At 34.4% G+C, this 16,677-nt stretch overlaps 3 protein-coding genes and 3 pseudogenes across 3 annotated transcripts; all 6 read right to left on the bottom strand.

Moving 5' to 3' along the window:
• Nucleotides 1-2: 2 nt before the first annotated feature.
• Nucleotides 3-737, bottom strand: LOC147949208 (putative F-box/FBD/LRR-repeat protein At5g62970). The gene has a single exon (XM_087470539.1). It carries the CDS (start codon nt 735-737, stop codon nt 3-5), a length of 735 nt encoding a protein of 244 aa, XP_087326665.1.
• A 1,582-nt stretch (nt 738-2,319) lies between these two features.
• On the bottom strand, nt 2,320-3,811 carry LOC104755844 (putative F-box/FBD/LRR-repeat protein At5g62970; annotated as a pseudogene).
• A 767-nt stretch (nt 3,812-4,578) lies between these two features.
• LOC104755855 (putative FBD-associated F-box protein At5g56410) lies at nt 4,579-6,094 on the bottom strand (annotated as a pseudogene).
• Nucleotides 6,095-7,160: 1,066 nt separating this feature from the next.
• On the bottom strand, nt 7,161-9,207 carry LOC104733242 (F-box/FBD/LRR-repeat protein At5g56420). The gene is made up of 4 exons (XM_010452841.3): nt 9,082-9,207; nt 7,953-8,830; nt 7,733-7,867; nt 7,161-7,635 (listed from the first exon to the last, which is right to left on the bottom strand). Exons 2-4 carry the CDS (start codon nt 8,805-8,807, stop codon nt 7,354-7,356), a joined length of 1,272 nt encoding a protein of 423 aa, XP_010451143.1. The 5' UTR covers nt 8,808-8,830; nt 9,082-9,207; the 3' UTR covers nt 7,161-7,353.
• A 1,085-nt stretch (nt 9,208-10,292) lies between these two features.
• Nucleotides 10,293-11,629, bottom strand: LOC104755865 (putative FBD-associated F-box protein At5g56430; annotated as a pseudogene).
• A 2,381-nt stretch (nt 11,630-14,010) lies between these two features.
• LOC104755875 (putative FBD-associated F-box protein At5g56430) lies at nt 14,011-15,851 on the bottom strand. Its single transcript, XM_087478114.1, has 3 exons — nt 14,859-15,851; nt 14,652-14,780; nt 14,011-14,538 (listed from the first exon to the last, which is right to left on the bottom strand). Exons 1-3 carry the CDS (start codon nt 15,684-15,686, stop codon nt 14,239-14,241), a joined length of 1,257 nt encoding a protein of 418 aa, XP_087334240.1. The 5' UTR covers nt 15,687-15,851; the 3' UTR covers nt 14,011-14,238.
• Between the last annotated feature and the right edge of the window lie 826 nt (nt 15,852-16,677).

The following is a 16,677-nucleotide window of genomic DNA, read 5'->3' on the forward strand; positions in this document are numbered from 1 at the left end:
TTTCAATGGAACAAGAGGTACGGTAATAAGGATCCGTAATTTTTTAGATACCTCAAAGAAGGAGTATCAATCACATATCCGTCAAAATCAGATTCACCATCTATCTCAACAGATAAACTTTGCAGAGACGGGACGTTAATACTTAATTCTTCCGTGCTGTCACGTTTTTTATTAATGATTTTCAAAGTCAGATTCTCAAGAACAGGGCAGTTAGATCGAACCCATTGAAGGAAATCTTGGCCTATAGACACACATTGAAGTTGCAAAGTTTTCAGAGATGGAAGACTTTTCAGAGAGGGAAGAAAAAAGTAACAAGACACTGAAATCTGCCCTTCGAGTTTCAAGGAAACTAGCGATTTGCAAGTAAACAAGTAAATCGGAGTATACCACTCCTTATCAGAAGAATAGGCAATACTCAGATGACGTACGCCACGAGAAACTGCGAATCTGACCCAAGAATATATATCTTCAACTTGAAACGGTCTAGTACTAAACTTGAGAGACAAGCTTTCTAAGTCAGATTCTCTATCTATTAGCAAATTGCTTTTAACGAAACGCCGGAACCGAGATGGTTTAGTTTTGATATGAGTGTCATCGTAGTCAAGTTTTTGCACCCGCTTCCAAAGATACTTCCATTGCTTCGACAAAACACCTGTGCTTACAGCATCTTTCGTTGGAAGAAACGATAGAATCTTCACTAGCAATTCATCTTCGGAAATCCCAATGATCTTGTCCATCTCTTCGAAAACCACAAAGTTCTGTTACCGTCGACAACAACAAGGGCCTTTGAAGAAGATACTTGAGTTTTTGTATGACTAACCAAGACGCATACAACAACAAGGGCCTTAGAAGAAGATACTTGAGTTTTCGTATGACTAACCAAGACGCAAACAACAAGAGCCGAGGAATAAATAGAAGAAAACAAATTAAAACCCTAGAAGTCTTTCAATTGTCAAAGGTTGGGGATGATAAGGGAATAAGTATCGTGGTAACATAAATTAGTTTTTTTTTTGAATTTCTAATATATAAGCTAATTAAAAAATAGAAATTTTTCAAATTAACTCTGTTAATAGATAATAATTAAAAATGTAAGCAAACTAATAAAATGTCAATAAATAATCGTTTGAGTGTTTTTATATAATTTCCGTTTTTTAATTAGGTCAGAAAAATAGTCAAACTCTAATTTATTTTGATTTTGTGGCAGCAAACTTAATTTTATAGATATGTACAGAAACAGAGCCCTCTAAAAAACTATCCCCTTGCTCTAAACCATACTCTTAGCCTATCTTCAAGTCTTGTTTGTGCCCTGTTCCTTGAAATTTGTCATTCAGCTGTGTTGCAGTCAATTTCTTTGATTAGCTGCAGATACAGGTTATTTGGTAATTCTCCATGTATATCATATCTTGAAAATTACATACTTCACTCTATGAATCCCATTTGAGGAGTAATTCATCATTGTTGCTTTGGCCTCGCTTTAATTCTCTAAGAATCATGGTAATTGTATCTCGTTTGGCATTGTCCTTTGAACCCTCTTGCTGGTTGCTGGCTGACATTTGGATCCTGATTAGTGGCCTCTTTGGCTACGGCTTTGTTTCGTTCAAGGCTAATCTCCATCCGGTGACAACTTTTGCATCTACCTGCAAGCTCCAGAGAACTCCCAACCAATCTCGACCTATCGTCAAGCTTCTTCTCCGTGTAGTCCAACCGGTAAGAAGCCAAGCTTTGACACCTTCTAGAACGCCAAATTGTCTTATGACTATGGCTATTTACTCTTCCACAAACTTGTTCAAGGAAGAGCTTGTTGGCAATCTTGACCTCACATGTACCAAGCTCACTCAAGAATTTGCCTCAAAGCTCTCAAGAATCTCTTGTCGACTAATTCTATCTCTGCTTTATCTTATTGTTGTTTTGGCATTGGGGAATGCCCTTCTATATTGTAGTCTAAACATTGCTTGTAGAAACTTTATCTCGTTTGAGTAATGAAATCGCAAGTGGTTTGAAAAAAAAAAAAAATTAAGTACTTCACAAGGAATTGATGTGTGTGGTTATACATAACGTGAAATAATCGAAAGGATATTACCAAATTGCAAAGGATAAACCTCGCATAAGCTTCTCATTTCGTACAGTAGATCTTAATGACTTAAGAAACATGAACACTCTAAATCATCTAAATCAAATGCAACAAAAAAATTTAATATTCAAATTCAAAGATGTCATTTGCAAGATTGTTACAATCTTTAACATTCAAATTCAAAGATGTCATTTGCAAGATTGTTACAATCTTTAATATTCAAATTCAAAGATGTCAAATAGAACGTACTACCAATTCTCATCGAATACGAGGTTGCATGTGGGTGAACCACGGTAAGAATTTATCACCTCCGTCTCCATCTCAAGCTTCTTTTGTGGATCCATCCCCCGTTCGATCGAGATTTTTGCCGTCTTTAATAAACAAGAATTTCTCAAGATATATGTCGCCAGATCTCTCCCTTCTACAGAGACATGGTAACCTGACCACTTGAAAGTTTGGAGACTCGACAATAAACATTGAGGAACACTACTAGTCTGTTGCTTCCAACAAACCAGTGTATCCATGCCATCAAGTGAAAATGGTTCCTTAGATTACAAAAAAATGGGAGTTAATTAGATGAAAAGGGCAAATACAGTGAATTTGACCAAAATTTAGAGTCTTATCCAAGAAACTTACTTCACAGTTCAAGTCTCGTAGCTTAGGAGAAGATTTGAGTAACCAGAATACTAACTTTGACCAGTATGAGTTAAATAATTTTAAATTCAGATGTTCGAGCTCCTTAAAGATACTATCATCACAATATACAGCCTGTAAAGAGGAAGGTTTAATATTGTAAGTGATGTAAAGAGATCGAAGACATGAAGATTATCAACGGATTCGAATTACCTCTTTACTACTGTTTAGTATGCACAATGAAAGACGTTTGACAGATGTGACAGGTTTGATAAGCTTCTTGATATCTAGAGTTTTTGACCACAGAGCAGCAGTAATATTGGCCTCCTCCAGCTTAGGCATATTCCCAATCAAACATGACGATGGGATCTTACTAATATGTTTAGATTTGAAATACTTCAAAGAAGGAGTATCTATCACATAAGAACATTGACCAGAAACCGCAATTGATAAACTAAGCAATGAAGGGATGACAACAGCAAACTTTCTCACAATGTCACCGTCACGTTGTTGTTCTACAACCAGATCTTCTAGATCAGAGGAGTTGGATAAAAGTCGTTGAAGAGATTCTTCATTTGTGTATGTCACACGTTCAAGGTGCAAAGTTTTCAAGGAGGGGAGGCAAAAACCATGAGGAACATCCACGAGAATCCTGTCTCTTAGCTTCAATGTCACAAGTGATTCGCAAGTGTACAAGCTACTCGGCAGTAATGCACAATTTGATATGCCCTTGGGAAGATCAAATTTAACGGTTAACTCCTGAACGGAACGAGAAACTGCCATCTCAACCCACAATTTGATATCTTCAGGTTGAAATGAGGCAGTAAAAAACCTGAGATACAAGCTCTGTATCACCGGAGAGCTATGTAATGGCAGATTCTTGTTGATAAAACTTTGCATCCTCTGGCTTTCTCCCGATTCTCTTCAACTGTTGTTAAATCGTTTCATATAAATGCTAACATCATCGAAGTCAAGTTTTGGCACCCGCATCCAAAGAAACTTCCATTGCTTCGACAAAATACTCATTCTTACAGCAACTTTTGTTGGAAGAAACGATAAGATCTTAACAAGCAATTCATCATCAGAAAACCCACTTATCTTGTCCATATTTGTGTAAGAGGATACTTGAGTGTTTGTCTTATCCACGCAGAAGAATAGTAACAACGACCAAAATCAGATGCAGAGACTAATAAAAACAGAGGAACTTAAGAAAACCCTAGGAACGGCAGTCAAAGGAATTGGATGATGAGTATTGAGTAGTACTCTTTCCATATAAAAAAAAGAACGACAACACCTTTACAGGGCTGCGCTTACTTATAAAATGCACATCGGAAAGAAAACAGTATGTTACATATTATAGGAGGCCTTAGATTGGATAAAAAAAGGTTTGGGCCGTCAGCTGTGGATCTTATTTTTAAATATACCAGCAAAAGATCCTAAATTAGTAAATTGACTAAATTACATTCGATATGCCTTTTCCAGCTTTGGCATTTGCCCAATTTTGAAATCTATCAAAGGAGGGGTAACTATCACATACTCATCAGAAATAAATCTACCCCGGCCTGTTTGCAAGGACAGGACAATAACAAGCAACACTCTCATAGTCTCATATATATTGTCATTCTCATCTCGTACAGTAGTCGAAGAGATTTTTCGGTTTGAGTATCTCAAGGAATGGAGGAAGTTTCTATAGAATAGTTATATATGTAATTCTTGTGTTAAACACTTAGACTTAAGAAACACTATAAAATTATCTAAACCAAATGCAACAAAAACATTAATATATAGTTCAACTTCAAATTTTATAAAAAATGTCATTTGCAAGATTGTTACAATCTTTAAGATACATACTGCATGTATAACGTTTTGAATCCTCAACTGAATACGAGGTAGCATGTGGGTGAACCACGGGAAGAATTTTTCACCTCCTTCTCTATCTCAAGCTTATTTTTATCCAACCCGCCTTGTCTGATCGAGATTGTTGCAGTCATTAATTGGCAAGAGTTTCTCAAGATATATATCGTTAAATCTTTGGCTTCTACGGAGGCATTGTAACCTGACCACTTGAAAGTTTGGAGACACGACAACAAATATTGAGGAACACTAGTAAGTTGCTTCCAAAAAACCAGTGTACCCAGGTTATTACGTGAGTGTTCTTCCTTAGATTACAAAAAAAAAAAAAAAAATGGGAGTTAGATGAAAGGGCACGATACAGTAAATTTGACCAAGATTAATAGTCTTATGGAAGAAAACTTACATGGAACTCCAAGTCACGTAGTTTAGGAGAAGCTTTGAGTAACCAGAATAGTAACTTCGACCAATATGGGTAATATACACGTAAATTCAGATGCTTAAGCTCATTAAAGACAATATCATCATCACCAGATACGACAGCCTATAAAAACAAACGGATTTATATCCTAAGTGATATAATTAATGAGAATCCAAGACATTGAAGATTATCAACGGATTCAAATTACCTCTTTAAAGCTGCCTAGTATGCACAATGAAAGACGTTTGGCAGATGTGACAGGTTCAAGAAGCTTCTTGATATCTAGATTTTCTGGCGAAAGACGAGCAGTGATATCTGCGTCCTCCAGCTTAGGCATACTCACAATCAAAGATGATGAAATCATACTTGGATGTACATTGAAATACCTCAAAGAAGGAGTATTTATCACATATTCATCCGAATAACTTTGACCAGAAAGATCTAAAGATAAACTTAACAATGATGGGATGATAACGGCGAAGTTTCTCACATTGTCACGTGCATGTCGTTTCACAACCAGGTCTTCCAGAACGGAGCAATTAGATAAAATCCTTTGAAGACATTTTTCATCTGCGTATGTCACATAATGAAGGTGCAAAGTTTTCAAGGAGGGGAGGCAAAAAACATGAGGAACATCCACAAGAACGCTTTGTCGTAGTTTCAATGTCACAAGTGATTTGCAAGTATACAAGCTACTCGGCAGTAATAATAATGCATCACGTTTTCCGTTGAAAGGGAAGTAATTAACGCTTAGCTCCTGAACATAGCGAGAAACTGCGATTTCAACCCACGATTTGATATCTTCAGGTTGAAGTACCGTATCAGTTAAAAACCTGAGACGCACGCTCTCTATGACCGGAGAGCAATGTAATCGCAGACTCCTGTCAATAGAACTCCATATCATCTGGCGTTTTTGTTAACAGTACTAAAGCATTGGTTCGATTACTTACTAGTTTATTCCAAATGATAAATTCATCGTAATCAAGTTTTGGCACTCGCATCCAAAGAAATTTCCACTGCTTTGAGAAAACACTTGTTCTTACAGCATCTTTCATTGGAAGAAACGATAAGATCTTCACGAGCAATTCGTCATCAGAAAATCCAATGATCTTGTCCATATCTTACTGAACGATCTTTTGTCTTAGCCACACATAAAAGAGTAGTAACAATCCAATGTAGAGGCAGAGGTTAATAAAAACAGAGTGAGATGGAACAAAACCCTAGAAAATCTTCAATTTGTCAAACCCTAGGAATCGGATGATGAGTTCTATACCCAAAAAAAAGAACCAAAGTATTTTGTAAATTGGGAATTTGATGGGCCTAGAATTTAGTTTAACAAAATAGACCAAGGAAAACCCAATTAAACCCATATTCATTTTTTTTTAATTACTATCTGGTGAAGCAAGGAATAACATTATTATGAAGGTTCAGATGAAACTTGAGCTATCTAAAGACCGAACCGAAAATCTCTATATATGTAATAGCAAATTCCTTTTAATGAAACGCCTAAGCCTTTTCTTGCATGTAGAGATCTCACTCAGCATTGATGTCATTCAACTCATTATTCATATGTTTTGGCAACCCAATGATGTTGTCCATAGCTTGATGAAAACTCAAGTTTCGTTTCCCGTATATATTAAATCTTGGGTTTCGACTTCCTTTTTTTCCGAATTCCGACCTTAAGTACGTTAAAAAGAACCTGAACACATACACATTGTTAGATTTGTCATAAGCAACTAGTAGAAACGTAAAAACAGATCACAAAGGTAATAACAGAGGAACGAAACAGAACCCATGGAAAAAGCTGGACTTGTCCCCCACACGACGAGATCCCAATTCCAGCTTACCTTTCTATCAGATTATAGTATACTTATGTTTCTTTATAAACTCAGCACAAATTGAGAAATCAATGTGTAACGCGGAAGTGGTCTAGAAAACAAAACTAGTTCTCCGTATACCTGTTACAAGTCGATGCTAAATTGCTAATTGTACACTATACATTTATTTAGCAGATCGATAAAGAGAAGATGGTTTTGTCCTTTGAAGCAGGTCTGAAGCTTTTATGTAGATGATAAAGCTTTTTGTTTCAAAGCTGATTTTGTGAGTATAAATATGTACACAGTGATTACAGAGTTTCGGGTGATTAGATTGGTCCACTTTAGTAATGTCCTCGACAACTTTGAGTTCCTCGAGAAGGGAAGTTTTGTCATTTAATATACTGTATGCTCTTCTTCTATATTAAAGGATAAACTAAATGCAGATGAAGTTCTAACTTCTAACTCTTAGATCAATAGAGACAACAACTCAAAAGATGTTTATGTTTACTAAACTATCAGATTTTAAAGGACAAGTTAAGTTCATTTCTTCTTCCTTCTTTTCAGTCGAACAAGAGCTCGCATGTACTGGAACCACGCGGCGAGGATGACAACTCCTTGAGCATCTCATGTTTCTCTAGCAGAGTACTGGTGGGTTTTGGGGATATAATAGCTCTCTTCAATCGAATAGCGTGTTTTAAGATAAATGTAGCTACTTCTTTCTGCTTTTGTGATCCTTCATATAGTTCCCACTTGAAGGTCTCAAGATGAATTAACAAACACTTGGGAAGAGAAACAGGTTGCTTCCAACCAGCCTTTGGACTAGGGGCACGTCGAATATGTTTCTGAGATCAAAATTGCGTAAAAAGCTATAAGAAACCTAATGCTCTGTGCATACAAAACAGAAACTGAACAACAAACTTAAGGTTTGTGTTAACATACCTGGCGGAGTTTAAGAACTCGTAGTTTAGGTGAATCTTCAATCAGTCTGGTAAGTAAATCCCACCATCGTGGCGCACATGTGCATAGCTCTAGATGAACAAGCTGAGAGAAGATAGTACCAGCGGGATAAGCAGCCTGCATTTAAGAACATAATGTTATACTATAATCAAACCACAAGAAACCGACTTCTTCTGTACAGGTAACAGAAACGAGTAATTACATCTGATGTGATCAAACAGAGTGCAAGACGTTTGACCGAAGTGAGAGATCCCAGAAGTTTCTCAGTATTTTTATAAATAACATCAACGTTCGCCTCAACCACCTCAGGCATGTTCTCAATGTAACAAAAGCCACCCCAGTAGTCTTCAATATCCAGTCGCTTCAATTCAGGCGCATCAATCAAGAACCCATCATCATCACCTTCAAAAGCTTGTGACGATTTATGCAAAGATAGAGTCTTTAAACACGGAGCAGTAACAGTAACAACGTTAACATTGTCACCAGGACATCTCTGCACAACCAAATCTTCAAGACAAGAACAGCTAGATATAATCCGAGGAAGCGACTGGTCATCTAAGTACCTCACATCAAGAAGGTGCAAAGTCTTGACAGACTTGAAACCAACATAACAGGAAGCATCAACAAGGCTTACGTTTTTAAGCTTCAGGACAGCAAGCGTAGTACAAGAAAACAAACACTTGGGCAACCTAATAGGCTCTTCACCAGAACAATAACTGACACTCAGCTCACGCACAAAGCGTTCTACCGCAATCCTAACCCAAACCGCTACATCTTTCTCAGCTGTAAAACATACCGAACCAATCTTGATATTCAAACTCTCCAAAACCGGAGCTTTGTGTAGCAACAAAGATCTATCAACAAACTGTGTGAACCTTGGACATATATTATCATAATGCCTGAGATCATAGTTGAGCCTAGGGACTAATGTCCAAAGAAACCTCCATCGTTTCGATAAAAGAGTCGTTACCAAAACATCTTTTGTTGGAAGCCATGATAATATCTGTAAAAGGAAATCATCTGGTAACTGACTTAACCTATCCCTAGAACCAACCATTTACCACAATTTTGCTCTGATTCCTGCACAATTAAATGTGGATACAACCATATAAGCAAAAATTGGAACTGTAGGGAGATGGAAACGCACAAAATTAACCCTATGATGCAGTCTAGACAAGTTCAGCGTTAGGATTTGACTCAGAATCAAGACGAAACTGGTTCTTTTCGCATTTGGGTTCAAAAATTCAATTCACAAAGGCAGAGTTCTTGAAAACAGGGATTGATTAAAAAACCCATGAAAAGAAACAGCGAGTAAATTAGAAGAAGCTTACGATTTTGTAGCCAAATCGTTGTTTCCGTGACGAATTTGTGTTAAGGGTTTCGCTATCTCTCTCTCTCTATCTGAGAGTTGTGCGAGAAGAAGTGAGGAGGCGCATTGAAGGAAGCGAATTCGGTTCATTTACATTGTGTTCGTTCGGTTCAATCAAAGACCGGTTTAGTTTTGGAACGATTTTTAATCAAACCAAAAAATAATCGGAAATTTTTTTAACAGATTTTGTCAAAGTTTATTAAATTTTGATTAAACTTTGAAAATTTTGGTTCAAACTAAAATTATTATTTTGATTGAGAAATTAAGTACAACAAATTTATAATATTATTATTTTCTGACTTGGTATTGAAATATTAAATGATCAGTCTGATTTGTTATGAAATAAGTTTAGTTTCTCCATTGTAAATTTAGTTTGTGATGTTACTATCATATGCTTAAAAAATCATGTTGTTAAGATTGTGATGTCTTTTTATATTATAGCATGATATGAGTTGCATTTTTCTATATTAATTAATTTGACTTCTATAGTTGTGACTTGTGAGTAATATATGCTAATTGTATATTGGTATCATTTTTTAGGAATCTTAGTATCAAATAGCTTTAGATTAACCATCCTAAAAATAAAAGATCAACAAATATTCTCATAACATTTTCCACTTTCACATATAATATTTTACTTCCTAAGACACTTTTTTATGACATTTGATATTATAATATTCTGCGGTTTTTTTTCTAAGTAGCTACGAGAAAATAAATATTTGTTTTATTCAATTGCATTTATGATAAAACTAAAAAGACAGATCTAAACAATCATTTCGGCGATGGAACTAAACTATTGCATTTTTATACTACACCAAAACTTAGAGTAATTTTTTACAACTTTATTTACTTGGATTTGTCTTAGAATGTATAAAGAATAAATTATATTGAGGGATGTGATTGCATTTTTTACCTCACAAAAAATTAGCTGGTAAAATATATTTATTAAGTTCATTGTCGTTTACCTAAATTTCATATTTAGATTGTATTCATGTAAGTTATTTTCCAAAATTTTCATGTTTTTGTAGATGTCAGTGGTAATATAATTTGTGCAAACGCAAGAAAGAAAATAAAAAGATGGAGAATACTTAATATGTCTTGAAAGTCTAAAGGGAGAAAAAACCATAAACACACTACTATATAATCAAAAATTTCTCTACATGTTGAAATACTCTAATACTACATATAAAAGGAAAATTTAAGTAACACTAAACAAAAGAACCCAAAAAATATTGAAATGATCAGTATATTTTAAAAATCATTAAAATAACAATTGCTGAGTAAACAAATAAAAAAACTATAATATCCAAATTACTAAAATTCAAAAACAATGTAAGCTAAATCCGTGCGTAGCACGGAATGACTTCTAGTATTAGAATACAGAGTTGCAGTTAGTTACCACTAAAAGTCCAAAACTATATACTGAAGATGAAAACATCATATGGGTTTAGATCAATACTTACCGCGTGGTATAATCTGAGAGCTCGGAGTTTTGGTGAACGTCTGAGAATGACATTCAACCAATCTATGGAGCACATAGGTCTAGAGACACGAGCTGATCAAAGTTACTGTGAAGATATGCATCCTGCAAAAGTGACAGCCTTATAAGCCGAAACTAAATATAAACGCAATAGATTAATCCTAATCACATGAGAATACATAGACTTTACGTCTTTACCTTTAGTGGTTTTAAACATAAGGAGAGGTTTTTAGATGAGGTAAGACTTCCCAAAAGCTTCTCAGAATCACAGTGTCTAATGTGGATGTCTGCTTTCAATTGCTCCGGCATATTCAATAATGAATAAAACCGGCTCAAATGGTCAACAATATTTAGATACTTTAAAGAAGGAGCATTGATCACAAATCCATTATCATTTCTTGGTTCGTAATAACCCCCTACTATGTGGCGGATGGTTAAGCTCTTCAAAGATGGCACACAAATTGCGAAAGTCTTCACTTTGTCGCGGGCCCATCGGTGCACAATCAATGTTTCAAGAATAGGGCAGCAAGACAAAAGCCTAGTGACCGTTTCATCGCTTGAGAACCAAACATCTAGAAGAGACAAACTCTTGAGGGACCGAAAACAAGTTGTCGAAGGAACATTGTCAATGGCCACTTTCTTGACGCCTAAAAACACAAGGGTTTCATATGTGTACAAGCTCACAGGCAATGGTATGAAACGTTGTATACACTAATGAAGAAGCTCAAAATCACGCACATTGCGAGCAATCGCAACATTAACCCATGTTTCATAATCTTCAGGTGCATAATCTCGGCTAAGGTTGAGATGAAAAGACTCTAAAAACGGAGAATTGTTTAGCTGCAAAAACTTCCTGATAAACCCTGAAGGCGCAGCACTAAGTGAATCGTCATAATCAAGCGTCGGAATCAATTTCCAAACAGAACCCCATCGTTTGGCCAAAAGACATGTAGACACAGCAACTTTTGTCGGAATTGATGACAAAATCTTCACCAGCAAAATCGTTAGGCAGATCATTAATATTTCTCATGTTGAAAACAAACTTTGGTTCAATTCTATCAGAAGAAGAAAAGACGGAAAACCTGGAAACACACAAAGACTTGAAATCAGAAGAAGAAAAGGCAAAGAACCCTAATCATATTAAAAAAAAAGACGGAGAACCAAGAACGCTCCTCTGTTTGGATCGAAACCCTAAATTCCATAAAGTTTTTATATAGCTAGTTTGACATCTTTATTTTTTTTGGTTATGTGTAATCTGGAAAATCTTATTAAAAAATGACTTCATGTAATGCAAAAAATTTTATATAATTCTTATATTTAATTATAAATATATCTCATATATGTTTGAATTTATAATGTAGAAACTTTATGCAGATATTAGTTAAAAACTAGCTAATAAATAATCTAAAGTTTACTGTTTACCAGTATAATAAAAAGTAAAAAATTCATATTAACAAAAAAGTGTAGTAAAAATAGTTAAGAAAGATTCGCTGTAAGTTTTTAAGCATGGTGTTGAGCTGATAAATAATCCAAAATGTTCACGTCACGCCACTATATATACAAATTGCCAAAATTTTCCACTAAATAGTAAAAAGAAACTGAGAGGTTAATTTCGATGAATAGAATATAGACAAGTTATTAATTAGAAAAATAATATCTTGAAGTGTCTTGATATATCATAGTTTTTATGGTTATTAACCATGATATAAGGAGTTTTTTAGAGTCTTTCAATTTGTTTTCTAAGATGTTTTTCAGTCTTTACAGGTTTTCTAGGATTTTGGCATGGATGAAGCGAAATGAAGCAATTTGGATCGTTTTGGAGCATTTAACCGAAGGAAATCAATTTGGAGTCTGATCTTATGAAGAGCATCGACCGACACCAAAGGAGCATCGGTCGACACCAAGTTGATCCGACACAAGACTTCAAAATTGGAAGTTTTACAAAAGTTGCCTGAAGTTTTCCATATTTGCATCATTAGTCCCTGACGTGTTTTAGGACATATATATAGTATTTTTGGGTTTTGCAAACCCTTAAGTTTTATTATAGCAAGTTTTATTTTTCTGCAACACTGTGAGATTTTGAGAGCTTTTGGGAGAGAGAGAGATCTGCTTTGTAGAGAAGAATTCTTGAATTCCTTCTTACTCTTTTTAATTCCAATTGCTTATTATTCAGAATCATATCTTATTCTTCATTGATTATGTCTAAGTAGTTTGCTTGTTAGGTTTAGGGTTTTTCATAAAGTTTTTATGAATTATTAGATCTGTTTATTTAGGATTCAATATCTCTATAGATCTTCATCATAGATTGTTCTTAATGCTAGATCTTTGATTAGTCATCTGGATTTAGATCTTAGGATTATTGATTGATATGAGAATATAATTGATTTTCCTGATAAAACCTTTTGATGAACAAAATTACTTCTTGCAAAGAGATTTGATTTAATGATTTTGTGAACAATCTAAACCTGTTTTTAAAGCTGATTTTTAACCTAGAATTTTACAAAGAAATTTGGATTTTCTGGTTTAAAATTTAGATATTATTTGCAGTGAGAACTGATTTAATTTACAAAAGTGTTTAGAATTCTAGATCTGTTCTTAATTGTCTGAATCCTAATTTATTGATTGATTTAATATTATTTCATAATTACCTGAGAAATTCCCTAGACCTAGCTTTTTGATCATCTGAATTTACACAGCTTTTATTTAATATTTTGTATTGTTTATTTTAAATTCAAATTATTCTGTTTCAGGTAATCATAAAACTCTATAATTTATTGTGTAGTCTTAATTCCTGGTAAAATTCGAAGTATTGCAGTGATCTCTTAATTTGACAGAGTAGCTCTAGGGTATATTTGAGCATATCATGTCTCTTCACAACTACAAACTTTATCAGAGAACAACATAGAAAATTAGCATAAAGCAATTAACTAATAGACGAAAAAAAAATTGAAGGGCGAATCTGTGCAGCGGTAAGTTATATTTGTACCTGGTTATGTTTCATTTCAAAATAACAAATTTTCCTTCTGTGTTCTAAATTTTTTTGTTTGTTTGTCTTAACAGGGTTCAAAGACGTGGAGATACACAGTGAGTTGGTAACTTGGTAAGTCAAAGAAGAAAAAAAGACAAACATAAAATGTCAATGCAAATCTTAGCTCTTTGAGATGCCAGAAAAAGAAGAAGAAAAAAACTCAAATGATTGAAATGAGACATTTGCTAGAACTCCTCGGCTTGGACTCAAACTCCATTAGCAAACGGTTTTTCTCTTCCAAAGTGGACTTAAATTTAAAAGTCATTTTGTTTAGATAGCTAGTTTTGAGAATAAAGGAGTCAAAAAAACATCAAACAGTGACTACTAAACCTGCTCAAATGTAAATAAACTTCGAAAGAAGTGATAAGATTGGCAACATAATATGAGAATAAAGGAGTCAAAGAAATATAAACAGTGACTAATTCTGCTCAAATCTTGGCTCTCAATGTCAGTCAATAATTTGGAGTAAAACTACAAGCGCTTTGAGACAAATCAGAAGAAAGAAGATTGGAAACTTTAATAGGGCGAAAAAAAAAAAAACATGTTCATAAAAAATCAGACGTTAACTTGTTAATTCTGCTTGATACTTAAGCTTTGAGATACCACAACACTTAGGTGAATGAAAGCTGACATCTGTTAGACCTCCTAGGCATGGATTCTAACTCCATGTTCATTTGGTTTCTCTCTTCCAAGGTGATGGATTCTGAGAAGTTAATACTCATAGTCTCTAAAGAGTCTCCATTCTTTAACAGATACATCACCACAGACTTCTCTTCCTCTGTACCTTTGTACATAAACCATTTAACCGTTCTGAGACTCAGAAGTAAACATTCAGGAACAAAACTTGCGATCGGTTGCTCCCACTTAGTACGAACACTTTTGGAATTCCTGCAGCTCCAGTGTACCTCTCTCTGAGATCAAACAGAGAACAAAAAAAAAAGAGTTGCATGCAATTAGATACCACCAAGGGTCCATGACTATATACTGAAGATGCAACATCATATGGGTTTGGATAAAAACTTACTGCTTGGTATAATCTGAGAGCTCGGAGTTTTGGTGAACGTCTGAGGATAAGATTCAACCAATCTAAAGAGCACAAAACACATAGGTCTAGAGACACGAGCTGATCAAAGTCGCCGTGAGGATATGCACCCTGCAAAAGTACAAACATAATTGGGCGAAACTAAATATAAACTAAATCCTAATCACAGGAGATACTCATAGAATTTACCTCAAGTGGTTTTAAACATAAGGAGAGGTTTTTAGATGAGGTAAGACATCCCAAAAGCTTCTCAGAATCACAATGTCTTATGTGGATGTCTGCTTTCAATTGCTCCGGCATATCCACTAATGAATAAAACCCACTAAAATGGTCAACAATATTTAGATACTTTAAAGAAGGAGCATTGATCACAAATCCATTATCATCTCTTGGTTCGTGATAACCCCCTACTCTGTGGCGGATGGTTAAGCTCTTCAAAGATGGCACACAAATTGCGAAAGTCTTCACTTTGTCGCGGCCCCATCGGTGCACAATCAATGTTTCAAGAATAGGGCAGCAAGACAAAAGCCTAGTAACCGTTTCATCGCTTGAGAACCAAACATCTAGAAGAGACAAAGTCTTGAGGGACCGGAAACGAGTTGTCGGAGGAACATTGTCAATGCTCACTTTCCTGAGGCCTAAAACCACAAGGGTTTCATGTGTGTACAAGCTCACAGGCAATGGTATGAAACATATACAGTAACGAAGAAGCTCAAGATCACGCACGTTGTGAGCAACCGCAACACTAACCCATGTTTCATAATCTTCAAGTGCATAATCTCGCTTAAGTTTGAGATGCAAAGACTCTAGAAACGGAGCATTGTTTTGCTGCAAAAACTTCCCGATAAACCCTGAAGGCGCATCACTAAGTGAATCGTCATAATCAAGCTTCGAAATCAATTTCCAAACAGAACCCCATCGTTTGGACAAAAGACATGTAGACACAGCAACTTTTGTCGGAACTGATGACAAAATCTTCACCAGCAAATCGTTAGGCAGATCATTTATATTTCTCATGTTGAAAACAAACGTTGTTTCAATTCTATCTAAATTTGAAAGACGGATAAAGCCTAAAAAGAACCTCGAAAACAGAAAGAGTTGAAATCAGATGAAGAAAAAGCAAAGAACCCTAGTCATATATATGTTTATGTTAGATTTCGCATTGATATTACGATCACCTTTGTTAATCGAAACCCTAATCATAAAGTTTTTATATATTAATGAAAACAGTATTAATGAAAAAAGTTATGTGTGATCTGGAAAAATCTTATTAAAAAAGGACGTTAATTAGTGAATAGTGATGATGCAATAATTTTATTTAAATCTTGATTAGTTTTATATATCTCATATATTTGCATTATTATAATGTAGAAACTTTATGCAGATATTAGTAAGAAACTAGCTAATAAAAATCTATAAGTTTACCAGTATAATAAAGAAAAAAAGAAAAAAAAATATTAACAAAAAAGTATAGTAAAAAAGATACTTAAGAAAGATTATAAGTTTTTTTTTGAATCTCTTTAAATGATGTAGATTTTTTTTTATAGTTTCCAAATATCTTTTTTATAATTTAGATAATTTCTTCTTCTTTAAAAAGAGTTTTTCTTAGGGGTTTTAGATATACTAGATTTTAACCCGCGGTACATCGCGAGACTATATTTTAAAAAGTAAAATAAAAATATAAATTTTTAGTAGATTAAATATATCTTATTATATAAAACTTAATGTCAAAATTACTAATTAACAAGATCGTGACACGTGTCAATTGTATCATTCAGATGTTGACACTTGTCAATTCTAAATTTATTAAAAATTTTAAAAATAAAAATGTAAAAAACTCAAAACCTACCATAAAAAAATTTTATATAAAACTAAAATAGAGAAAATCTTTTAAAACATAAAACTTAAAACATAATTTTATTGAAAATCTTTTAAAGAAAAAAACTTTTGTAAGAAAATTATTAAATTTAAACAGCTTTAAAATTTAGAAAAAATCATTATGAGGAAA

Source organism: Camelina sativa, chromosome 2 (genome assembly GCF_030686135.1).
Source record: "Camelina sativa cultivar CO46 ecotype springtype chromosome 2, ASM3068613v1".
In the NCBI taxonomy this organism is placed as follows: Eukaryota; Viridiplantae; Streptophyta; class Magnoliopsida; order Brassicales; family Brassicaceae; genus Camelina; species Camelina sativa.